Genomic DNA, 26,320 nt, shown 5'->3' with positions numbered 1-26,320 from the left:
CAACAGTTCGATGTCCAACCTGACCACAAAGAAAGCAGTGAAAGTTTTCCCTGCTGTAAGGACTGCAGACAATGCCTTTCGTGTCAGCTCTTGTTTGTATACTGATGGAGCTTGGTTGAAGGTCTCTTTGTGTCTCACTTTCGGGTTTGGTGGTGGCTTTAGTCAGGTGTTTTGTCACTGCAGATACCTGTGCAGTCAGTTCTGTTATTGCAGTCTGATTAGACTATATGTCTTGACTCACCAGAGCACCAGAGCTGGCAAGACCAGCCCTACCCACAACCACTTATCCACCCTGCTAAGGCTAAAACATTTGCCAACCGCAGACCTCCAGCACAGCACCCTCACCCATAAGGAGAACCCTCCGCCAATCCTGGCCAGCTCTGAGCAGAACATCACCCCACTCCCAAATCGGCCCCGCATCTGCAATTAACCTAACCAAAGGAAACCCATGAAAGCAAGGAGAGAACATGTAAACTTTCATAGAGGTGTTTAAATGGGAATTTGAACATTGATGCAGTATTTGTAATTAGTATTTGATCATATATTCCTGTCAGTGTGGCATTCATTACTAATTAAATTGCACATAGCTAGTTTTATGTCATTAGTTTTGTAATTAGTATATATATTATGTTAATGTTAATAATCTAACACTTGGTTATACAGCGTTTGCCACATTCGGTATTGTAGCTGAGTGACTGCGGTATAAAAAGCTGCGTTTGCTGCCATCTAGCGGCTAGTGTGAGTCATTTATAACTTGAGGAGGAGGAGGCAACACTAAATTCCATTCCATCGCACCTGAGAAGGCTTCATCGACACAAACCTTCACTTTGATGAGCTAACGCGCCACATTGCTTGTTTTTAACGCTTTTTTTAGAAATCGTAACGAAGCCAGGAAGGTGGCTGATTTTAGGGGCAGCAACAGGTAGAGTCGCTCCTACACATTCCTTGCAACAACGACGCGTTAGTTCTAAGGAGGACTACGGAAGTTACCTGCCTGATCAAAGCAACTCGTAGCAGGCCCCAAGAGGACGTGAGATCGTCGCTAGGGAGGTGGCAGGGACTTTTTTTACGTTTTGTATTTTTCATTTTTTGTTTTAAATCTTAACTGTTATCCACTGCGTGCTGATCATGTCTCGTCACAAGAGACAGGTAAGAACATTCGCCAACTCCTAGCGTTCTATTACATAAACATACGCGCTACACATGGTGTTGTGTTCAGATATAGGCCTGTTTCTTTTTATATTTAGTACACAAAACAACACATCCAGGTGCGTAACATGACACACAACACATCCACATGGCCACTAAACGGTAACTGACACACCATTAACTACACTTTTATATTCAGTAGAGTCCAATGAGATCCAATACAAAAGCCATATGTAACATTGTGTCTGGAGAATGACAATAATGTTCAGTTGTGATTGACACTATGTGGGTGTTGTTTTGCAGTGGTGCATCATTCTGAAAGCATTTTCTAATACTTTACCTCATGTAGGTACAGTTACACCGCTTTGTCGTGTGCAATTCTGCAGGACTGGAACAACAACAATAACCAAATGTTAAATTAGTACTCTGACTGTCATTCAAAACTGTAGTCAGAGCATCCGTTACATGTTTGTTTTTTGTTTTTTTTTTGCTCAAAACACAGGTCAGAGTGTAATTTGGATGACCCCTGTGTGTTTGTAATACCCAACATGCTCCAAATATGGAAGGTGGTTTTTTTTATATATTTTGATGTCGTGACATTTTCACTCAAAAGACTACCAGTTTTATTTAAGCAGACCTTATTATTGGGTTGTTTTTTTTGTTAAAAAAAAAAAAAATGAAGGATGCCCTGTGGGATATGTTATGGTCGTCAATGACAATGCAGTCATAGTTGTCTCTGTCAAAGTAATGGTTTTAATACAGCATACAGCTCTCTGTATTGGATCTTATTTGACTGAATACTTGAATACTTCAGTATAGTTAAGTACACAGCTCACATTTCAGGAGGCATTTTACTTTTTTGCTCCTATTTTAAGGGTTTTTTATCATGGAAATGAATACTTTAGAGTAGTCTACAGCATGGAATATTCAGTATACTCCTCTTGGGTATGTAATAATGGTTGCACTGGTCGTTACTGGAATCCTTGATGGTCTTAGTGGTGGAGATCTTGTGCTACTCAGCTTCTTACAGTCATCTTGGAGGTGTGTTTCTACCATGCAAAGGCGGGGAACATGTTGGAATTCATGTTTCACTCAATAAACCGCAGCTCCTCAGTGCCAGCGGCACTCATGCAGCCCAGAGTCTGACTCTCCCACCGCCACACTTGACAGTCGGCAAGACACGGTTATCCTTCTACTCATTTGTGTTGTATATTTAGACATCATTTTCATTAATTCATTCATTTTCTACCGCTTATCCTCACGACAGTCGTGGGGGTGCTGTAGCCTATCCCAGCTGTCTTCGGGCGCCTGGTCGCCAGCCAATCACAAGGCACATATAGACAAACAACCATTCACACTCACATTCATACCTATGGACAATTTGGAGTCACCAATTAACCTAGCATGTTTTTTGGAATGTGGGAGGAAACCGGAGTACCCGGAGAAAACCCACGCATGCACTCGGAGGACATGCAAACTCCACACAGAGATGGCCGAGGGTGGAATCTAACCTGGGTCTCCTAGCTGTATTTATCAGACATTCATTCATTCATTTTCTACCGCTGATCCTCCTATGGACAATTTGGAGTCGCAAATGAACCTAGCATGTTTTTGGAATGTGGGATGGAAACCGGAGTCCCCTGAGAAAAAAACACGCGCCATGTTGCCATACCCAATGATGTGACACCATGTTGTCACCTCCACACTCATGACATGCTGCACACATGCAGCACAGTGTGGACATGTTGTGAGTGCACATGACACCACATGCCATGCTTCTCAGTCACATTACATTAACCTAACTATGTCTGTGGTGATTCTGACTCACCACAGACACAGTGACATTCTCTCCCACACCCGCCCACATCAGAGTTAGACTGGATTCTTGACTAGATAGCCATCTTTCTCTCCATTGTATCAGCAATGAGTACCAACACATTAACTAAAACCACTATGTGTCACTCACACTTTGTGTTATGTTGAAAATGCTGAAATGACCACTGTGTGTTGCATCACTTCGTCACTGTTCTCTTTTGACAGCCCAGCATTGAGCTACTGGAATTAATGGGAGTAGTTAGAGAGAATGGCAATGAACAGATGTCACTTCCTCCTGTGGTATGTAAATGATAGGTACAATTTCATTATTTGAACAAAAAAGAAGTATTTAGTCTTCAACCATGTTATTTTGATATGATTAGTTATAAGAACTCATGATTAAATATTAAGGTGTTTTTGCCCTTCATTATCTTTTATTAAGAGATCCAATACAGAAGCTGTATTGAAAATTCTTCCATTACAAAGGTAGTGAAGCTCAATTTGGAATGACACAATTACATAGATCTTCATAAAAAATTTAAAGGGGACCTATTATGCTTTTTCCACTTTTCTGACCTATAAATGTTGTTAGAATGTATTCTCTTGTTAAACGATGCCAAAGTTTCAGATAAGTTTCTGAAAGTCATCCCTGAAAGAAGTTTGGGATGGCTCTGAACGCTCAGTTTCAGAGAGTTTTTTTCTAAAACCGAGCTTTGTGACGTCAATACAATCTGGACTTCCTTATATGGGCATGCCCTCAGACGCTGCTGTTTTTGCTGTTAGCAATGGCTAACAGGAAATGTTTATTTGGGTCTAACGAGCATCAGGCAGAAGTAGTTGGAGCTGATGATTCTTGGCCAGCAAGAGAAAAGTATTTTCATCTGTCAACAGCATTTCACACGGGACTGTTTTGTGAACATGGGCCAATATGAAGCCGGGCTTTTCGCCAAACTGTTGCTGAAGCCTGACGCCTTTCCAACATTACTTGGTCATGTTGAATAGTCAGAAGAGCAAGCTGTAAGTAACAATTTATCAGTGTCCTAACTATGTTTATTTTGTGTAAGTAATTGAACAAAAGCGTCTGTCTGTGTAGCATTATAGAGTGTGCACACAGGGGGTGGAGTGAGTGTGGCCTGCATACATGCAAATTACAAGCTTGCAAATATCTGGAGTTTTAATCAGTGGCACTACCCGAGGCTTGTAAAAAAAAAAAAGGGTAGTCCATCAAAAAAACGTGTATGACAGAAGTCCTCAGGAGCCCTTGTGGGTGTGACCAATCACAGCGGAGTGGGCGTGCCTGGAAGCGGGCTGTGGGTGGAATAAATTAAAACAGACCGTTTTACCAAGAAGCCAGAAATCCAAGGAAACACAGCTGGAATAGGTGCAGATTCTGGAAGATCTGGAAAGCTTTTTATGCCGGTTATTGTGTGTAGCTGCTTTAATTCAATACAAAGGGCTGAAAATGAGCATAATAGGTCCCCTTTAACGACATTCTGTAGTACGTGTATTTTGCTTGCCTAGAATTGTACTGCATTGTACTGAGAGGTATTTTTAATACTTTGGTTGTTTGTATGCACCTTGTATGTCTAAGCAACTGAGCAATGTTATCTTTTTTCTTTTAATATTCGATCCTGTTTGAACGTGCAGGTGTACCTAAAGTTGTGGCCAGAAGGAAATAAATGTGCAGTAATTTGTCTTTATTCTCTGTTGTACACCAAAAAATGTGTTTTATATTAATTACAAATGATCAATTGAACCTGCCAAAAAGTAAGTTTGTGTATTTGTTTCGGAGAAACAGAATACGCCGCTCTCGTACGACTACGTCCTGGTGGCAAAAACGAGGGAGCACCTTGACCGAGAGGCCATCAAGAAACAAAACGAATTTATTGAAGAACTGAAAAAGAAGAATTTTAAAGTCACGGTGAGTGTGGCTGTAAACAGATGTGTCTGCAACAACCTTGTCCTTGAGATAAGACTTGTCTTTAGGCCATTAATTCATTTTTTCCTTGAATGTTCCCTGATAGAAAATCATAGATGATGACCTGATCTTCTTTGGCATGCAAGCTCCGAAAGAGATTTTTGAGAAGTACAGATATCTGCTGAAAGTTTCTGATGCCTGCAATTGGAGCTCAGACCAGAACCACGTGCCTCTCAGCACCAGGTAAAACTGTATGTCACTGTCACATTGTGTAATGGATATACGTGAACAGCACAGCCTCTATAGGACTGGATCAGTGTGTTTTGGCAATACAGTCGTCCCTCACCACTTAAAATTTTTCATTTTTTCCCACTATCACAGTTTTTCACAGACATATCTATTAATAAATCACGCTGTTGCGTGGTTGCATGTGGCTTTTGACTAAGGGTGCTCCAATCGATTGGTGACCGATGATATCGGTGATATCAGTGAAAAAAGCACGATAACGATATCAGCCGGTACTTGCTTTAAAACACTGATCCCCTCCGCCTAACACACAGAAGCACAAGTGTTATTTATGGCTTATTTACTGTTATTTTATTGGGTAATATTGGGTAATATGCCTGCAAAAGTGACTGTAGGGGTGTTATTTCATGGTTACAGGGCTCTAATAATGCTATATATATTCATTCATTTTCTACCGCTTTTTCCTCACGAGGGTCGCGGGGGTGCTGGAGTCTATCCCAGCTGTCTTCGGCGAGAGGCGGGGTACACCCTGGACTGGTCGCCAGCCAATCACAGGGCACATATAGACAAACAACCATTCACACTCACATTCATACCTATGAACAATATGGAGTCGCCAATTAACCTCGCATGTTTTTGGAATGTGGGAGGAAACCGGAGTACCCGGAGAAAACCCACGCATGCACAGGGAGTACATGGAAACTCCACACAGAGATGGCCGAGGGTGGAATTGAACCCTGGTCTCCTAGCTCTGAGGTCTGCGCGCGAACTACTAGACCGCCGTGCCGCCCTGCGGCATGCATATATATATATATATATTATATATATATATATATATATATTGTATATTACTTTGTGGAAATGTACTTATCATGGTCGGGCCGGGAATCAACAAACTGTGATTGCTGAACTGTTGCTATTAGCAACGACAGAAATGGCTATTAGCGACACACCCAGTGTCACCAATTTATGCTTTGTATATGAGTTTGCTTACATTATATAACTTCTCTTGCTGTTCTTCTTGTTTTTTGACAACTCTTATAAAGTCATGTTTTTTTTAAATATAGAGACAAAACAAACTGCCAGTTCTTTGACGGTGGCCTTGTGTGATCTATGTGATCTATGTGCAGTTCAAACTCTAGAGGTACAAATCTAGAAGCATAATATATGTGCTGCTTCAGGGACATTTGACTTCAGAGGTTTCATTGTAATCCTGAACTTGTGACTGCACTTGTTGAGATACTATGTTCCTCCTTCAGGATAAGGGTTGTAGACTTCATCTTGAATCACACCCCCATTAATTCAGGAGGTAAGTGGCTCTTCATACACTCACACTCCTTGTTAACAATATGAACAACTAATCTACATTGCACTGTTAATCTTCCTAGAGGGTCTACGAGACCTCATGAAGATGAAGGTTTTTGAGGCAAGGTTCTGTCTACATGAGGTAAAAATCCATCATTAGAAGAAACATAAGGTGTGTAGGGATAATATTGGATAACGAGCAGTTCAGCATCAATCATTTGAAATTGTAAGAGCAGGATTTCCATGTAACGGGGAGCTTTTGTGGCAAATCTTTTCATGGAAAGAGACCGGTTGCATGCAAATAGTCCAGTTCAACATAATAGAGACAGGGAGACAGTGACACTGTTAAATATCAGCGTATCACAGGCCACCAAAGTGTTTGCCTTTCCAGTAGAGAGGTGTGAAGCACAACTTGGCTAAGGCCTTTCCAAACAAAGCACTCTAGTGCGTTGCTGTGAGTCATTAATGTGACGTATAATTGTGAGTCATGCAATGATTTTTAAATGTGAGGCTTTGATTGCTTCAACGCTGCACGTCTTCATGTCAACAGGTTTTTCTACTCACTGTAAGAGAAGTAAAATCCCAATCTCACAATACATTTCTCGGGGGAGAAAAGCATGAAAAAGAACTACAATCAGTATTTATTAATGTTGCTATGCACGGTTTCTGTTTTCTTCATGTTGTCAATGTGCCTTGCAGAAAAAGAAACAGCGAGAGCTGACAGATAGCTGGGCTCGATGGACTGCTTGTTTCCAAGGGCAACCCATAACTGCCGTCAGGTTTGAATTGCATCACAGCAGCCTTTATCTTCTGCTTGTCTACAATTGCAGACCTTGCTGCCATGTCGTTTAGTATTTTCGTACTGCTGTGAAGTAGGTTTCAAGTGTTCCTCTGACAGCAGAGAGCATGTCATCCTCCACACATGACCTGCACATTGTTTGGTTTGATTATTTAGAAAAAAAAGGCACCTCATGTTTATATAGATTGGAACTCACTCTGGTGCATGAATGTTTGTTGGTGGTTGGAGTGGCTGCTGGCAAGAATTGGTAGCCACATTTCCATCTATCTACACCAGGGAAGCTGTTACTCCAATAATGGGTTTTCACTGTAAAGCGCTAAGAAAGCTGCTGGATGAATCCAATCCTAAATCCATCCATCCATTTTCTATACCGCTTGTCCTCACGAGGGTCGCGGGTATGCTGGAGCCTATCCCAGCTGTCTTCGGGCGAGAGGCAGGGTACAACCTGGACTGGTCGCTAGCCAATCACAGGGCACATATAGACGAACAACCATTCACACTCACATTCATACCTATGGACAATATGGAGTCACCAATTAACCTAGCATGTTTTTGGAATGTGGGAGGAAACCAGAGAAACCCCACATTTTTATTTTTATTTTTATTTTTATTTTTATTTTTATTTTTATTTTTATTTTTATTTTTATTTTTATTTTTATTTTTATTTTTATTTTTATTTTTATTTTTATTTTTATTTTTATTTTTATTTTTATTTTTATTTTTATTTTTATTTTTATTTTTATTTTTATTTTATATATTTTTATTGCATAATTTATTTTTCACATAAAAAATAATAGAAATAGAAATAATTTGTTCCAGTATAAAACTAATGCCAGCATAAAATGCACAGAATAGCGTTTTACCTAGAAGAAGTGTAAAAAGAAGCCAATTAAGTAACAATCTTAACTGTCATTTAAGTGTAAAAGGAAGTTAACCTTTTTCACGAACGCGTACAGTCTTTCTTTTTAATGTCCTTAATGGTCACACAAATGTAAAGACACTCCTCTTACCATTTAACGCTATACATTCTATATATTCTTCTCATGTTCCACTTTTTCAGACTGGTTGTTATTTTGAAATAAGTGTTGCATCAAGCCAAAGAAACACGTAGAGTTAATCCTGTGATGCTTACTAAACTGAGCTATTGTCTGGTGCACATAATCATTCAATTATTTATTTCTAAGTTGGACTGGACTGTTGAATTATACAAACTCAAGGTAGAAGAACTTGTATGTTTATGTTTTCACCTTTTGTGTGTTAGAAACTACTTTGGGGAGAAGGTGGCCTTGTACTACCTGTGGCTGGGCTGGTACACATACCTGCTCATCCCTCCCGCTCTCATCGGGGTCATTGTCTTCCTGTATGGCCTCGCCTTCTTCAACACGTCGCCCCTCATGTAAGAATATGGTGACCTTTAACAGGCCGTAAGATAGCATTTAAGTTTTTAATGAACAAAGTGCTTGTTGTCTTATAGTAAGGAGGTCTGTGAAGCCGACACAGTCATGTGCCCGCTTTGTGACAAGAGATGCAAAGTGTGGCTGCTCTCAGACACGTGCACCTACGCCAAGGTAGGTTGACGCAGTGGTGTGTAAAGTTTTAAAACATTTCGTGCTCACTGCTGGTTTTGCCTGTCCACAGGTGAGCCTACTGTTTGATAATAATGGCACCGTTCTCTTTGCCATGTTCATGGCAGTGTGGGGTGAGTTCAGCGTCATTAATATCATTTTCTTTTGTGTTCCTTGGCTTTGTGCTCGCTGCGCGTTCACATAAAAGGGGGGCGTTAGACGTCATGTTCTACCCAAGTGGGTGTATTTTACACAAGATGAGCAAGTAATTATTATGGAGCGTTATGAGGAGTTCAAAAAGATTAGCATTGCCAAAAAGCAACTCTGTCGCTGCCAATCGAGACAAACATGGATTGATTTTAAAAGAAAGTATTGTATAATATCCATTTATAAGCATTTCCATATCCCCAATTGAGTACTTTCTTGATTTTTCTTGTACTCTGGGATGAGTACATTGTAAGGGAGTGTATTCTTGATGATAATGCAATGTGGGTAGAGAAGTGGGTTACGGCTGCTTTGCAATAGCATCTTATTTAGTCAAATTTTCAATAATATTCGAAAAGATGTGTAGAAATTTACCTAAACGTTGTCATAACTAAAATATTTCTGAAAAAAAAACACCTAATACCTAATATGTAAATGTTTTAAATGAATTAGAAGTAGTTTGATTTTATAGAAATATATGACACAAAAATTACAATATTCAAGTAATTGTAGAAAATAAAAAAATAGGAAATACCATATTGAATCTGGATAAATAAAAAAAAATTGCTAGGCTTTAAGGCCTCAGAGTATGCCAATTATAATAGGGTGTGTGTGAATAAAAATGAAAAACAGTTGGCATGTAACACTCGAGTGTGCCTGAATGCCCCTCGGCACAACAAGAACGGAGAAGAAAGTAAACACAGCACAAAGTTGGTAATTGCTAATTGCTGTCCATGTGTGCATCATACAAAGAAATAATTTCATCTCAAACAGAATTACGAATGTGCCTGAATGCCCCTCGGCACAATAAGAACGGAGAAGAAAGTAAACACAGCACAAAGTTGGTAATTGCTGTCCATGTGTGCATCATATGAAGGAATAATTTCATCTCAAAGATTTTGTTGAAATTGGCGTTCCATTCACAACATGGAGCAGCCGTGAAAACCTGTCACCGTGAGTGCGAATTCCCCCTAAAATTAGGCTTTATCGTTGGCTGTATGTATTTTTGAAGTTTGGATACTACTTTATCACGAAACGGAAGGATGCCAACAGGATGATTACTGATCTATTTATTAGTGTTCATGTTAAACTTTATCAAAATGTAAAATGCAAAATACAAAATGTTGACCTGGAATTGCTACAAACTTCAATATGTTAATTAATTAAGATAAAAAGGCTTCTGTTTTTGTAAGCGTACAGGAATAGGGCGTACATGACCGCCGGTCAAATGAAGGGGTATGCAACTGTAAAACTTTTGTGAACCATATTATTTTTTTTTTATTACAGCCACACTGTTTTTGGAGTTCTGGAAACGACATCGAACATCCTATGTGTGTGAATGGAAGGTGTCTGATTGGTGTGAGGAAGAGGTACGCATCAAATATATATCAGCATCTTTCATATTAAGTTAATGATCCTGCAAGTCTATTTTTACATGTTTTTTACGTGTAAATGTGTCCTTTTTAGGAGGAACTAATTTTGGAGATTGTCAACAACGTTAACTGTGAACCCAAAAAGTACAAGCACTCCTATCTGCGCAGCACACTTGTTTTGATCTGTGTCACAATCATGGTGGGTACTTTTGTATTCTCTTTTAAAACAAGTGATGTTCAGTTAGTTTTGTTTGTTATTGACAGACCACATCATTGTGTTTATACAGATACTGGTGATCATCGGTCTGACACACGCGCTGGTGGTGTTCAGGGTGATTGCAGCAGTACTACTGGCTGAGGGATCATGGGAGTTCCTGAGTACGCATTCCAACAGTGGAGCCATGATGCTGGGTGCTGTCCTCCATTACCTGATCATCACTGTCATGACACGGGTACAAAAGTCTAGTCTGTTTTCTTCTTTTTCTTTCTCTGAGAGTTTGACCTCATTTTTATGGTTGCAGGTCAACAGGATCGTGGCCATGAAACTCTGCGAAATAGGTACAGTCCGTCTTCCTTTGGTGCCACATGAGAAATAGATACTGGATTTACTGTTAAAAAACTAAAGTCACTCATCAAAGTGCAGAAATTGTATTGAGGGGGGGGACTTTTGTTGGTTTCTTACTTAGTAGGCTACAGTACTCTTTCCTTGGCTGAGGCGTCATCCCTCTTTAGGGGTCACTAGGTAGACCACATGAGGCGCCCGAAAGCCTGCTTTTCATTCAGGTTTTCAGTTAAAAATGTGAGAAGACTAGAAAGAAATGTATTCTGAAATACAGACTGTGAGTTGTGGATACCAACAATGTGTTAATGTTCCGGTAAAACAAGCATAATTAGTTTGTTTGGGTTAAGATAAGCTACAAAAATGAGTAGCTCTCAGAAATTTACATTTTTGTTTGGGACGACTGCTCTACAAAGTCTGCTTGAATTTTATTTTGTATTGGTTGCACGATCAAGCTATATATAGCTGTCTTATTTACTATGTAAAACTAACTACAGTGTTAACAAAGTTAAGAATTTTGTACTGTATGTTTTCAACGTAATTGTTTTTAGGATCAGAAGATGTGTGCCATTAATGTCAAAATGTCAGCCAAATATGTTTCACACATATTTCTGCATAAAGAAAAACAAGAGTCTCACCTTAAATGTATAAGAAATAATGCAAATTTATCAATTTACAGGGTGGTAGACAAAAATAGCCTAGTACAACAGTAAAGTGACCAACGCAGTCTGTCACTTAGTCAGCCTCAAGTCTGTCCAAGTAGGATGGCTGTCATTCAAACAGGCAGCTGACGCACTGACAACTTGTAGTGGTCATGATGCAGTATTACACATACAGTCATGTGAAAAAGGACAACCATAGGACAGCGCTGCTATTAATCCCCAACAGAAGTCAGATGACTTGAAAATTCTCCCACAGCTCCATGAGTTTAGTTGTATAACCACAAAATTTGGGGAAAACCTTCAAAATCTGAGCTTGATTAGTTGAAATGCATGGGTTGCTGTTCTTGTTTTTTTAACGATTTACCTTGGCTACTATGTGTCAAAATGTGCCACAGTTTGCTCTGTGGCATAAAAATGATAAACATGCTCTTGGCCAAAGTGTCAGTCTACATAAAGGTGTGGTCACAAACTAACAATTATCCTAGTTTTATAGCTACGAGTGAACGTTGGACCTAGGACACCACGTACCAGCGAGTTATCCTTCACGGGAGAAGCTCACTGAGGACAACCAGATGATGGCTGCAATACATTTTGAAAAAAAAAAAAGATTCCCCGCAGATTTATCAGTCGTGGAAATAGACATTAGATTTACACTCCAGATAAGTGTTTATGACAGCTGATAAGTACCATATTGACCTACATGTAAACCAATTGGCTGTTGCTATGTGCTGCAGATGGAGAGAGCAGAGCAGGAAGACTGTGCTTGTGACATATGTTCTTATATATACGTATATATATATACATATATACCGTATTTTCCGGACTATAAGTCACACTTTTTTTCATAGGTTGGCTGTTCCTGTGACTTATACTCCAGAGCGACTTATAAATGAAAAAGCTGTTTATGTTTATGTTTTCTGTTCATGTTTATTTTTTGTGTAGCTGAATAACTATTCTGTTAGCATATCTTACACCTACTCAGCCTGTTCTCTATTCTTTTATTGTTAGAACTTGCTTTCTAGGATGACGTAATGTCTGTTTTGGTCAAGTAGTTTGAAAAATAAATTACCCGCAAAAGATGCGACTTATACTCCGGAGCGACTTATAGTCCAGAAAATACGGTGTGTGTGTATATATGTATACATAGTGTTCACATTTAGGCTCAATTGAACTGCACCATACCATCACTTACTTGTTTGATGCACACCAGGGTTTGGTAGATTCTGTCATTCTGTCTGGCATTCAGTCATTCGTTCATTCATTCTACCGCTTATCCCAGCTGTCTTCGGGCAAGAGGCGGGGTACACCCTGGACTGGTCGCCAGCCAATCACAGGGCACATATAGACAAACAACCATTCACACTCACATTCATACCTATGGACAATTTGGAGTCGCCAATTAACCTAGCATGTTTTTGGAATGTGGGAAGAAAACCGGAGTACCCGGAGAAAACCCACGCATGCACGGGGAAAACATGCAAACTCCACACAGAGATGGCTGAGGCTGGAATTGAACACCGGTCTCCTAGGTGTTAGGCCTGTGCGCTAACTACTCGTCACCCGTGCAGCCTGGTAGATTGTACACTAAAACAAACACTCCAAACATGTCAATTGTGACACGCTTTTTTTTTTTTCAAAGAAAAAGTGGGGTCGTCTTATATTCAGATGAAAACTGATGTCCATCATCAAAACCCTGTTGTGTTTTACATGTTTGTTGACACAAATGGTGTCTTTTACAGAGAAAACCAGATCATTCGCTGCAACGGAGAAGAGCTTCACAGTCAAGATGTTCACCTTTCAGTTCTTCACCTATTTTTCCTCACTCTTCTACGTAGCCTTCTTTCTCGGCAGGTAAAAAAAAAATTAAGCCACGATTTTCATGTGTTAAATGAAGACTGCACGATTTTTGAAATTTTGCCCAACCTCTACAATCCTTATGTGAGACATGAAAACACATCTTTTCTTTTCTGAGTGCATTGATTTCACAGAGTGCATAGCAACGAATGCTCCTTCCAAACTACTTCCGACAACTACTTTTTACTAGTCCCAGGCAGAGAATAACATTAACATAACATAAGCTATAGGTGAGTCTTCCTAGCTATGTCGTCAGGTCTAAGTTAAGAAGATGAAGAAGTTAAGATGTGTACTTGTGAAGCTTATTGCCTCAACATTCGATTATACACATGAAGCAGTAACATTTCTCATATGCGATGCAGAAGCAGAACATCCAATAGCCAATGCTATGTCTCGGGAGTGGCCAGTGGCGTTATAAGAGGCGCTGTGTCACTACGCCTTAAAAGTAGTTCTTCGATGTTATCTCCTACTGCTGTAGCTTGGTTAATATGCAGGTCACGTTATGTAAATATAACATTGTTGCCATTTTTTAGAGGGCTTTATTGTCGAAATAGGTGAGTCTCTAAGCACGCATGTATGGTTAGCTGCTTCAGGCTACTGTTTTTTTTCGCTTTAGAATGCACAGAAAAGAGGAAGATGTCTGGTCATGTCTCACATAAGGATTGTGGATGAAAAAAAATCCAAAAAAGTGCAGTTTTCTTTTAAATGTGCACAGAAACTTATACTGTATGTTTATTGTCATGTTTTGAATAAACAGGATAAATGGTCATCCTGGTGGTTATGTGCGCATTGCAAGTAAATGGAGGTTAGAAGAGGTGAGTAAACATGATTGACGATAAGAGTTGTCATTACATTCATCACTGTATTTTATGTAGTGTCACCCCAGCGGATGTCTCACAGACCTCTTTATTCAAATGGCGATCATAATGGTGCTCAAGCAAACCATCAGCAATGTATTTGAGTTCACCGGCCCGTAAGTATGAATCATTTTAGTCTCTGACCACTCTACATTTTCCAGTATAGATTCTTGAACAATTTTTCCAGAATAAAAAAAAAAGTCAGTTTTTTTTTTTCTTGTTGATATCAGGTGGTTTGGCAAGTGGTTGAAAAGGAAAAGAACTCACAAGCTTCGTAGGAAATGTGCCTACTGCTACCTAAAAGACGACTCTACACACGGAGAACTGTGCGAGAACTGCAAGCTGCGAGATTGGCTCAGTAACTACCGCCTCAATAACGTGGACTCTTTCAGCCTCTTCAAAGAGTTCCTGGAGATGGGTACTTACTTTATTCACAGGAATGCAAGAAAAAGTCATTACATGGCTGCTCGGACTAATATGGCTTTGCTCTGTTATAGTAATCCAGTTCAGCTTCACCACCATATTTGTGGCAGCGTTTCCACTTGCTCCTCTGCTGGCCCTCATCAATAACGTCATTGAGATTCGCTTGGATGCTATTAAGATGGTCACGCTGGAACGCAGACTGATTCCCAAGAAGACAAATGATATTGGTATGACTCACTGGAGAGCTTGTTAGTTAAATATGCAAATTGAAATATGAAAAGTTTCCTTTCTTGCTGAAGAGCTATATGCTCTATTTTTCTTCTGATATGTATGACAAGTAATATTATGACTTTATTCTTGTAAATTCACAACTTTAACTGCAGATTTTTGTTTTCAATGTGGTCTGTCGGATTTTTCAGACTTGTTTTGATGGGGGGAGGGGGGAGAAGTCATCTTATATTCAGGTCATATATGTCTTCACTTGGCATCAGAGGGATTGAATATTTGTTCAAATGTTGGCTTTTCCTCAGGTGTGTGGATCAATTTGCTGGAGGCTATCGGAGTCTTAGCCGTCATTGCAAACGGGCTGGTCATCGGTGTTTCTTCAGACTTTATCCCCCGATTGGTATATCGTTACCTCTACGGCCCGTGTTCCAACGGCACAACTACAGATATCGAGTGAGCTATGTGTTCTTTTTTTCAATGGAAAATATATCACGGTTCTTTGTATAACATACTTTTACATTTTTTTTTTCTCAAAGTTGCATGGTCGGCTACATAAACAACTCTCTATCCGTTGCAACCATGGATAAACCAGAAATACGCCGGGAGTTTTCACCTCATCAGATGGTCACTCCTACTGGATTGAATGTCTCTTCTTGCAGGTTTGTTCTCTTGAAAATATCTTAAGTCACTTTCACATACAGTATTAACAGACATCTATTGTTTACACTACACTCAAATGTCCTTTTTTTTTTTAACCTAGTCGTTATTGTATCTACAAGCAAACGTATATGGGTTGCTACACTGTATGACCTTTTCTTCCAAGTGTGGTCCATATTGTAATCCCATGTTATGTTGGCAAACTTTAAAACGTGCTGATTAGAGAGATAACATTAGCCCTTCTTTTCACAGCTACAAAGACTACAGGGATAACGTGGACTACAGCCTTACGCCGCAATTCTGGCTTATTTTAGCTGTGCGCTTTGCATTTGTTATCCTGTTTGAGGTAAGCTTGACTAAATATTTCCCACATTGAGGATCTAAAAGTGGAGACCACCCAGCTACATTGTACATCATACTGCAAAAATCTCATTTGGTTGACGTCATGTCATGTCTTTTTGCAGCACATTGTGGTCATATGCAAATTTATCGCAGCCTGGTTTGTCCCAGCCGCCCCCATGGGGGTAAAAAATGACAGACTCTTTGATAAGCTCAAAAGGCTAAAAGAAGAACTCAGGTGAGATTCGCTCAATTTTGTTCAATTTGTTTTATGCAAGAAGTTCACACCCAAACTCCCCTTATTTGTTTTCCAGTCCAATACTGTGACACTGCACAGTGCGAGTGTAACAGCACCGAAGCGAACTGCTTTGTCATTCCAAAATGTATCACATTCTCATTTTTCACTGCACATATTTTAACATGAAAGCTAACAGAATTGGTGATGACTCATTTGCAGCAAAGCATTGCAACAATTAGCCTTGTACCATGTGTAGGTTCTACGCTTGAAGACCACTTGCATTGTACTAGAGTTCCTCCAAATTACACTCACGGCCGCATGTATTACAAAATAGTGTTTTCATGTCATACACACATACACGAATAGAGTCTCAGAGAAGATATCGACAGCAATGGCTGAACTGGAAGAGGGCGAAATATACACTCAACAAAAATATAAACACAGCATTTTTGTTGGTGAGCATTCAGAATTCCTAGTGTATTCATTTTACAGCTGTGTAGGGTTGGGCATCGTTTGAATTTGAATGATTCCGATTCTTCGTTTTGATTCTGGTTCCTACATATTCCCGATACTGATGCTTTTGACAGTAAGGGTTATAGAAGTTTACATGGTGTAAATGAGGACAGTAACCAGAATCCTTTTTGATAAAATGTCTGAACATCGTCTCCATCGATTGATATGAGCTTTGCCATGAATTTCTCACAGGGCTATTTTCTTTCTACAGGAGTACACATTCACAAAACATGTTTACCATAAATTCCGGTGTATAAGTCGCTAGTTTTTTCTTAAACTTTGAGGCCTAAACTTTGAGTACTTCAGAATTACTATTAATTGTATAAATACTAGTCATGAGTCAACCGGAGCCAATCAAGAGCTATCGGTGCACTCACAACAAGCTTGTCAACCCATAGGAAGCCAGTTGAGGTTGTACATGTACTATAGTATACATACCAGTACTAGTAACAACATCAGTTTGACTCAAGGTGTCATGGTTCAAAGAGCACTTTATTAACACCACTAAATTCATCACACCGCAACTCAATACTCAGAAGGTATATATACAAGTATGCAAACATGTACTAGTATGACTTTTAAATAATAATTTAAAAAAAAAACCCCAATATTTTAAGGTTTTCCCAAAAGGCATTGCGTCTGAGCAACACATTCATTGGGGCACTGCAATGATGCCAGCTGCCCTCTTTTTCCTTTAGGCTCCAGGTCCTCTGGTACAAGCAACACTAATATTTTTTATGCTTTCTATGCTCTTCATTGAAATGGTTTTCTCAAACGAAATGCCTTATGGGAACGCTTTAAAATGTTGTTTTTTTTATATAAACTCATATTGATACATGTTTCTATATTTATGTAGTATAATGTTTAAGTGTTAGGTGATATGTGATGAGTTGAATGTTGTTTGTAAGATGAAACTGTGAGTAATGACCTGTAGAGGCCTTTTGCGTACATTGAAAAGTAGTTCGGCTCATGAAAAATGGGAGCAAAAACGAGTGTTAGGTTTATATTTTTGTTGAGTGTAGAACATTTCAACACTCGTGCCCTGTTGCAGTACCCTAAACATCAGACAGCACATTTTACTGTTACACATTTATAGTAAACGGTATGAAGATACTCTGCATTCCATTGGGTGTGTACCTGCACAATGACAATAAAACGCATTAAAATCCATTTGTTTTTTACAGATCATTTGATGAGAGCCAGCGCTGACACTTGAATGGAGTCAATTTTCCCAGAATGGAATGTGAACCCAGTGTTGCCTTGCGCATTCAAGTGTCCCATCGATCACAGTGTTGAGTCCACTTCCAAGCCATCAATCACCTTGAAGTGCTCAGATAGAGGCCTCCGACTCTTTCACTTTTACTATTGTGAATACAGTCATATGAATATATATGAATAATGTATTCTTCGACTAAACAAGTGTGCAAGCATTCATATGTTGTTGTCTTTCATGAGATTATTTGTGTTCTATTCTAAGAATGCACTCCGTTTTCTGATTGATCTCAATATTTGTAACTTTTGTCGTTCTAGCCTTATGGTAATTTATACAGCTGGTGCACATTTGCTACTGATTGTTTTACAATGTTGCCTTATTTTGTGAAAAGTGGTTATCGCCATTACTGCAGCAAGACTGACAGAAGGCAGACAAGTTTTGCAATGTGATGTTTTATATTGATAAAGAGAGAAATGTCTTTATATTTATGGTTGTCTTTGAATGTGACCATTAAAACGTGTTTAAATGTATGCCAAATTTTACAGTTTTGACAAAAAAAAATTGCATGTCATGTAAGTCTACTTTTGTGTGAGCTCCCCCCCAAACAATGTTATTATTTATCTGTGTTATTTGATTGGTTAGCATCAGTAAGATAATTAATTCAGGTCATATAATAGTGAGTTCTCACTCTTGCTTAATTAATCATTTTAGCATTTGTCTGGAATATCGTAATCATGGATCTAATTCAGAAACATTCAGGTTCATTCTACAGCAAGATAATGATCCAAGTCCAAGCTAATGTCTTATAAATGTGTAGATATTGTACTGTAGGTTGCTTTGCACCTACACCTTTTTTCTTTTATGTCTCCTTATTAGTTTCACTTTACAATGCCATGCAATAATTAGCTTCCTCATCCCAGCCCACGTTTCAGTGAAAACCAGGTGAAACCCGTGGTTCAGATCACGTGCCGCAGCACAGCCAATAGGAGGAGTACCTCAGGTCTCTCCAGGTGCAGGTGGCCGACGACTGCGCAGTTGGCTCGTCACCCAGTCGATACACTTTTACTATAACGCTAGAGAAGATAGAAGAAGTTTATGGGCTGAAATATAGACTTTCACCTCACCTAAAGAGGACTGTGCTGCTGACGACATGGCTGCCTTTGTTGTCGCCTTTATTTTAGTGAGCTCGTCTTTCTGGAGCAACTCTGTCCACGCTGTCGGTAAGAATGCAGAAAAATCACAATTTATTTACATAGTTTACATTAACAGGTCTTGTGGAGAAAATTCTAACGCTACAGGTAAACACAATAAATTATTTATGTCTAGTTGTCATTAAAAGTAACATAAATAGCGTCATCAGGTCCCTCCTCACCGGCCAGTGAGCTCGAGGTCAAGCGATCAGTCTCGTGCTGTTGCCTGGCAACAATTGGACTTGAGCAGGACTTTGGACTCGTATGAGTGATATTTATTTAGATATTTGTCGTAAAATTAACTAGAAATGGGCGAAAACAAAGAACTATCTTAGAAGAATATGACAGGGCCAGTTGTGCAGGTTATTTGTGGTGTTTTGGCCACATTACAATCAGCGCATGCGCAATATAGCCTGTCAAACAGGTCCAGAATCAGTGTCACAGTAAAGTTGCCCGTGTGTTGACATGCATGTTAATGTTTTGTTAAACTATTTGTGATTACCTGTGAACGTATACTCAAACGAAACCACCATATACTGTCGCACTTTTAATAAGCTATACTAATTAAATTATACAGTTGATTAGTCCGTAGTCTGTTGCTTCTTTGTGTAGTTTATTGGACAAGATAACCTTTTTCACCTTCATTTTTCAAAATAATTATTCCCATACGAGATAATGCCAAATTTTTGGTTACGGAATTACAATGTTTTTGGAGTGTTTTCATTTTGAGATACATTACTTGTTTATATAATATCTATAAATTGCATTCTTGGAGTCAGACAGTGTGTAACCTCTCTGTGGTTGAATTTTAAGCCCAAGCATGTGTCGACGAGGGACGCTTTGTGGAGCACATAGTCTCCGAAGGGCAGCAGGATCCGCCATACCGGCTGAACTGCTCTTTGGAGTCAGCTCAACATGCCCAGGATGACCCCCGGGCCCACATGAACTGGCTAAAGAACTGTCAGCATCTGGACACCCAACAGGGAACTGCCTACCTCGACTTTGTAAGCATCACTTTGGGAGACGCAGGAAATTACACCTGTCTGCAACCTGGCAACAGCACAGCCTCATACACAGTACACCTCATAGTTAAAGGTAAGGACCTAAATGACCTCAATTTGATGCTGAGTAGTGTATCTCAAACTTAATATAACTCCAATGTAGGAAAAGGAAGGTTTGGGGCTCCCTCTACTGGGAGGAATTAAGAGTATGTACCCTTTGGGCTTGAGAGCAGAAGGCCTGCATTGTGTAGAGCAGGGGTGTCATGTCATGCTCGTTTTCTTTGAGCTTCACATCACAGTTATGGCTGCCTTCAGAGGGCCATTTGTAAGTGTCAGTATCTATAAATACAAATATTAACATAACCTCATTATATTATAACTGTCTTTCCACAGCATCCATGTGCTCCCAAGCTCCAGAATTCAAATCTAATGAGGTTGAGAACAAAGACTTGGTTGGGTCCACTGTGGATCTAAATTGCACTGCCTTGCTCTCCTGGGACCCGACGGACAAACAATGTGACGCCACACTGCAGTGGACAAAGGATGGCCAAACTCTCAGCAACAGCTCCCTGCTTGTGCAAAACACCTCCTCGTGGTAATAATGTTGCTATTCAGCTTTTTAAAAATTGTTTAAGGTGAATGTAACGGTATGTTCATGTTAGGTTTCTTGCTACTGGTCAGCTGATGGTGAGCAGCGTGCTGGTGGTCCGTCTTCAGAACTTGGAAGATTTTGGATCGTACAGCTGTACAGTGCGGAACTCTTCCTCTAACTTCAACCTACAGAATTCAAGTAAAACACCAAAACCTTTTTTTTATAGGGCTGTCAATCTATTAAAATATTTCATTTTAATATTAATCACATTTTCTCCATAGTTAACTTGTAATTACATTGAATTACTGATGAAAGAAGATTTTATATATAGTATCTCATTGTGGTAAACGATTCCATATGCAATGACAAGATAACTACATCAAATATAATGTGAAAGGGATCAAAAATATATATATATATTTAGAAATCCCACAGTTTTTGAATATGTAATGCAAACGGCGATTTGACCTACGTTGTTTGACGGTTCTTGAGCGCACCTTGTTAGTTTTCAAACACTGTACAGATAGATAGATATAGTACTTTATTCACCTCCAATAGAAATTCCCATAACTACACTAATATACTGTATTTGTACCCTTTTTCTTTCACCGCATATTTGCTCCCAAATGCTGATACTATGTGGGAATTCATAAAATGTATGATTTCATGACCTTATTGAGTGCTAATGTGCACATTTGTGGTACACAACTTCCCTGAAAAACAATTCCAAGCTTGTATTGATGAATGGTCTCGTGCTTTTAATTTGCTGTTCCTGACATAGCTTTAGACAAGACATAATAAATAAGAGAAATTAGGTCGCTATAATGTGTGTATGTTTTGCTGATGTGTTGATGACCAGCTAGTGTGCTGCTAATCCTAGCAAATTGCTCGCTAAATGTTCCAAACAAAAATCATCCGAGAGATGGCTCACTTGTCGAAATAGACACTTGTTAGTTGGGACACTCATATGCCAAAGTACCACTGTATAAATGACAATTTAAAAAAGCGGTTAGCGCACAGGCCTCATAGCGAGGAGACCCGAGTTCAGTTCCACCCTCGGCCATCTCTGTGTGGAGTTTGCATGTTCTCCCCGTGCATGTGTGGGTTTTTTTCCGGGTACTCCGTTTTTCCGAGGTTAAGCGGTAGAAAATGAATGAATGATTTATTTATCTGTACTTTATAGACTGAACTTGAAACTGAAACCAGGAAAATGGAGAGCAGTGAAGCATTCAAAAGTGAAATTGCATGTTGAGTATGGTAAAGGTGTACTGTACATGTTGCCAGGTCTGCAGTGACACTGAAAGAACTCCCTACTCTAACGTCACCTCCCCCCCCCCCCCCCCCCCCCCCCCCCCCCCCCCCCACCGACAGTTCACCGCACCCGGGAGAAGCACTGTATTAAGGCGTTAATAACATGTTAACAATAATATGCATTACACAGCACTTGAATTCAGGTCATAATTCTACATTTTGAAGGTGTCAGCTTCTGTTACAACAATGTGTTTTTTATATTCCAGTTTATAAAAACATAAAAAAAAATTACATTACAAATTTTGTAAACACAACAGGAAATGACCAACAGACTAATGAAGACTGAGTATAAATGTCTTGTCTTTATCCAAGCATTGATGTATTTTAATTCCATGGTTCTGTTGTTGTCAGGCAACCCCAATCACACTGCTGCTGTCACTGCGGCCTTCATTCTCCTCGCTCTGCTGGCTGTGGCTGCTCTTTTGTACACCAAGTGTCACCTGAACATCAAACTGTGGTACCGCAACTCTTATGGAGACTACGAGATGAACGGTGAGCGTTCTGCTGAAAACACTGAAGCATGTCCAGATGTGAGGATTTAAACCTTAACCTTGGGTGTTTTTTGGTCTAGATGGGAAGTTATATGACGCCTACATCTCCTATGTGAACAATGACTACGACAGGAAGTTCATCAACTTCATTCTCAAACCTCACCTGGAGAATAAATATGCATATAAAGTGCACCTCAACGATAATGACATCCTGCCTGGCTCAGGTAATACATCATATCACCTGTAGTGTGCTGATTGCAAAGGATAAATGTACATACAAAAAACTCTCCCATCTTGTCACTTCATGATGCGTTATTACCAAAGGACATCTTCATCCAGATTTAGAATTCCTACTGGATCAATAATAATTGAACAATAATAATTAGACATCCGATCATCATGTGTTTAAATATTCCTTGTATCTGGTTTGATATTCCAGCTTCTACCTTTGTGTAAATGTACACACATGGGATACAGTTACCAGAGTATTTTTACATTGAAAGGGATTTTGGTAATGGTAATGGTTTTATATCAGATTACAATTGAATGCATCACATAATCAGTTCACAGTTCCACATGTCCAAAAGGAGTAGGAAGAAGCAAAGCTTATTAAATCCTACCCCTCCATCTGGTACTTTTACAATCAGTAACTGTTACATTTGTTCACTTCCTGCTTTCCTAATATAGTTTAAGTTTTTTTTTTTTTTTTTTTTTTTTTTTTTTTTTTTAAATCACGTACCGAAGTACTCGGTGATATGACCATCCAATGACATAATGTGTACCATAGTAAGTGTCAATATAGTGATATATATAGCACATCATGACTGGTTCAAGACTCTTCATCCTTGTATTTAGCAAACATCAACTGCTTGTATTGTTTCTTGAATTGGCTCATCGTTGTGCATTGTTTGAGGGTCTGACTCAATCCATTCCATAGTTTGATTCCACATACTGAAATGCTATGGCTTTTTAATGTAGTCCTAGCATATAAGTGTTTCAAATGTAGTTATTCCCTGAGATCATATTTCTCCTCTCGTGTAGAGAAGTATTGATGATGAACTATATCAGCAAGTTTAAGTATTTGTCATTTTAGAAATAAGGAGTTAATATGTTCTCTGTAGGCGGCATTATGAATTATCCTTACTGACCTTTTTTGCAGTACATTTAGCGAGTGAAGATTGCTTTTATAGTTATTACCCCATATTTCCACACAATAAGTAAGATATAGTAGAACCAGAGAGCAATAAAGAGTGTGGAGTGATTTCTGATAATAAACAATTTTGCTTATTTTTCTTAGCAATACGTTCAATGTGTGGATTGTTACCTGAGTTTGAATGCAATATCATTGCATTAATGCATAACCATGATTTTTAAAAGATATGTTTTTCCCAACAGACAAGTAAAGCCACGCCAATGAAAACATTAGCCTATACTGTAATGCATTCAGGGTTTGTTTGGTGACACAACTAAATGTGCTTCCAGAACCTTCTGCTGAACTATTAATGAACATAAGTCGCTCTCGTCGTCTCGTTGTGTTGCTGTCTCACGCGTACCTTGAACAGGACTGGTGCACAAGCCACTTCAGGTCAGCACCTTTATTAAGACTATAGTCCCACAGTGCAGGTCATATGTCACGTGTCATGTGTGTGTGTGTTCTCTCAGACAGGGCCTCCAACACTTATTGGAGCTGTGTAAGCAGCCCATCATCATCATCATGCTGGACGGTCAGCTGAAGCACATGAGGCCTCAGATCAAGCAGCAGCTCAGTGAGCACCAACACAGTCTCACCTTCGTCACATGGAAGCACAACTCTGTGGTAAGACCACACCCACGATGACATCATTTTGGTTTGTTTTCTACTACAGTCCTAAATTAGAAAATCACATTAATTAGTTTCAGTGGAACCTTGGTTGGCACGTTTTATCCAGTTGGCGTTGAAAATTTATCAGTTAGTATACAATCCGGTGCATGTTATTACTAAATTAGCTGAGTTCAAGTCTGTTCTTAATGTATTTATATTCATCACAAAACATCCTTCCTTGTTAGGATCCATTAGCTAGCTAAACGAAGGCTGCATTCCAATAGCATTTTGAGTTGTCCTTGTTGACTTCCCAAAGCCACTTGGAGTGATGTCATTGCCAACGTTACGCGGAGGCCACTTGTAGAGAAGATATACTCAATTATGGTAAATGATAATGGTTTAATTTCATTTGAACATGCATCAGATTACATTTGAATGCATCACATAATCAGTTCACAGTTCCACATGTCCAAAAGGAGTAGGAACTGGTACTTTTACAATCAGTAAATGTTACATTTGTTCACTTCCTGCTTTCCTAATATAATTTAATTTTTTTAAAATTAATTTTAATTAATTTTTATTTTTATTTATGATTTTTTTTGTTACATACCGAAGTACAAGGTGATATGAGCATCCAATGACATAATGGGTACCATAGTAACTGTCAATATAGTGATATATATAGCACATCATGACTGGTTCAGTAATTTTCAGTAATTAGTTGCTGAAATGTGTGCTAAGCGGTAAAAATGAATGAATGAATGACTGAATATGATGTTGTTTGTTGTCAACAGACTCCCTCCTCCGTCTTCTGGAAGGAATTGGCTTTAGCGATGCCTCGCAGGATGATTTTCCACAGTGAGTCTGCAGGAGACCCCCAGACGGCCCTGCAGGATGACAAAGACCCCATGCTGACCCTTGATCCTGACTATCTGGACTGTCGCTCTGACACGGACCCCAATGGAGACTTGGGTAAGGAAGAGTCTCAAGAAATCATCAATTTATACTAGATATGTAAGCTACTATTAATATCTGTGCACTCATAAATCAACAAGTGTAGAATATGTCACTATAACAAGAGTATTATTAGTTTATCATACTGCTCTTATATTGAATTGTATTAGATTACCGAGAGATATCTAATGAAATGACTAATATGCAACATTTTTAGTGTAGGGTAAAGTCCAGTAAATATAAGTATACCTTGTAGTATTACATAAAAATATAATTGAATTAGTTTTACAAGCCTCATAAAAATAAGGCTGTATAATCCCTTGTGTTTTATGGGCTTGCAGGTATACGTCTCCCAGTGTACAAAGCTATGACCTCTAAGGCTCCCATGCTGCCAGTTACTTCCATCAACACGCGGGAACCAAAGCCCTCCGACATCGACGTGTCAGACCTGGGATCACGCAACTATGGAGCTCGCTCAGACTTTTACTGCCTGGTCACTAAGGAGGACATCTAAGCTTCTTATGAAGAACACCATTAGATTTAATGTTATATTTATGTGTTGGTTAAATCAAAATGTCCCTCCTTTTGTTTTGTTTTTTTTACGATTGTTGATTCAATATTTCAAGTCAAACATTTGAGTATTTCTGACTCTGTTAATATAAATTTTTCAGATGTTTTGTTGTCAATCATTACATTCCAGCTCTTGCTTGTGTGGATATAATGCCCAGCAGAGGGCAGACAAGTGACACATCCGATGAAAATATTGACAGCTGTTACAAAGTTCAAAAGTCAAATTTCAGGTCTCAAACATGATTGTAGGGGCCAAGGTGACAGTTGCTGACATTTCTTTATGACATAAATATCATATAGAGCCATGTGGGGGCCACACAAATAAGACAGTTACCTGAAATAGGCGGTTATTTGCCTACTGATCTCTGCCATCATAGAGTCATTATGAAGTGGGAGGCTACAGAAAGGGTGCAGCAAGGGAAGGGCTGGAATTGTTCCTGTCTGAGCAGGAGCAAGTATGTAAACAGGGAGTGGTCGACATTTCAGCACTTTAGTG

At 39.2% G+C, this 26,320-nt stretch overlaps 2 protein-coding genes across 5 annotated transcripts; both read left to right on the top strand.

Annotated features, from left to right (window-relative positions):
* Positions 1-748: 748 nt before the first annotated feature.
* Positions 749-18,396, top strand: LOC131130942 (anoctamin-9). 4 transcript variants are annotated; one of them, XM_058075125.1, is made up of 24 exons: positions 749-1,149; positions 3,190-3,264; positions 4,763-4,885; positions 4,989-5,125; positions 6,388-6,437; positions 6,517-6,575; positions 7,133-7,212; positions 8,494-8,628; positions 8,707-8,800; positions 8,871-8,931; positions 10,289-10,371; positions 10,469-10,573; positions 10,662-10,826; positions 10,896-10,932; positions 13,335-13,446; positions 14,207-14,264; positions 14,325-14,422; positions 14,537-14,724; positions 14,804-14,956; positions 15,260-15,407; positions 15,491-15,613; positions 15,864-15,957; positions 16,076-16,188; positions 17,886-18,396. In XM_058075125.1, the coding sequence occupies exons 1-24, from the start codon at positions 1,129-1,131 to the stop codon at positions 17,908-17,910; spliced, it is 2,337 nt and encodes a 778-aa protein (XP_057931108.1). In that variant the 5' UTR covers positions 749-1,128; the 3' UTR covers positions 17,911-18,396. The 4 variants fall into 4 exon arrangements, with proteins under 4 accessions (XP_057931108.1, XP_057931107.1, XP_057931111.1 ...); XM_058075124.1 differs by having other exon boundaries at positions 4,757-4,885; XM_058075128.1 differs by lacking the exon at positions 3,190-3,264.
* A 485-nt stretch (positions 18,397-18,881) lies between these two features.
* sigirr (single immunoglobulin and toll-interleukin 1 receptor (TIR) domain) lies at positions 18,882-26,313 on the top strand. Its single transcript, XM_058075149.1, has 10 exons — positions 18,882-19,134; positions 19,918-20,199; positions 20,499-20,700; positions 20,768-20,895; positions 22,360-22,500; positions 22,580-22,723; positions 23,982-24,084; positions 24,162-24,315; positions 25,095-25,272; positions 25,596-26,313. Exons 1-10 carry the CDS (start codon positions 19,065-19,067, stop codon positions 25,766-25,768), a joined length of 1,575 nt encoding a protein of 524 aa, XP_057931132.1. The 5' UTR covers positions 18,882-19,064; the 3' UTR covers positions 25,769-26,313.
* The last annotated feature ends 7 nt before the right edge of the window (positions 26,314-26,320 follow it).

This window comes from Doryrhamphus excisus, chromosome 6, assembly GCF_030265055.1.
Source record: "Doryrhamphus excisus isolate RoL2022-K1 chromosome 6, RoL_Dexc_1.0, whole genome shotgun sequence".
Lineage (NCBI taxonomy): Eukaryota > Metazoa > Chordata > Actinopteri > Syngnathiformes > Syngnathidae > Doryrhamphus > Doryrhamphus excisus.
The sequence above is the reverse complement of the archived record's forward strand: the minus strand, read 5'-3'. Positions and strand labels throughout refer to the sequence as shown.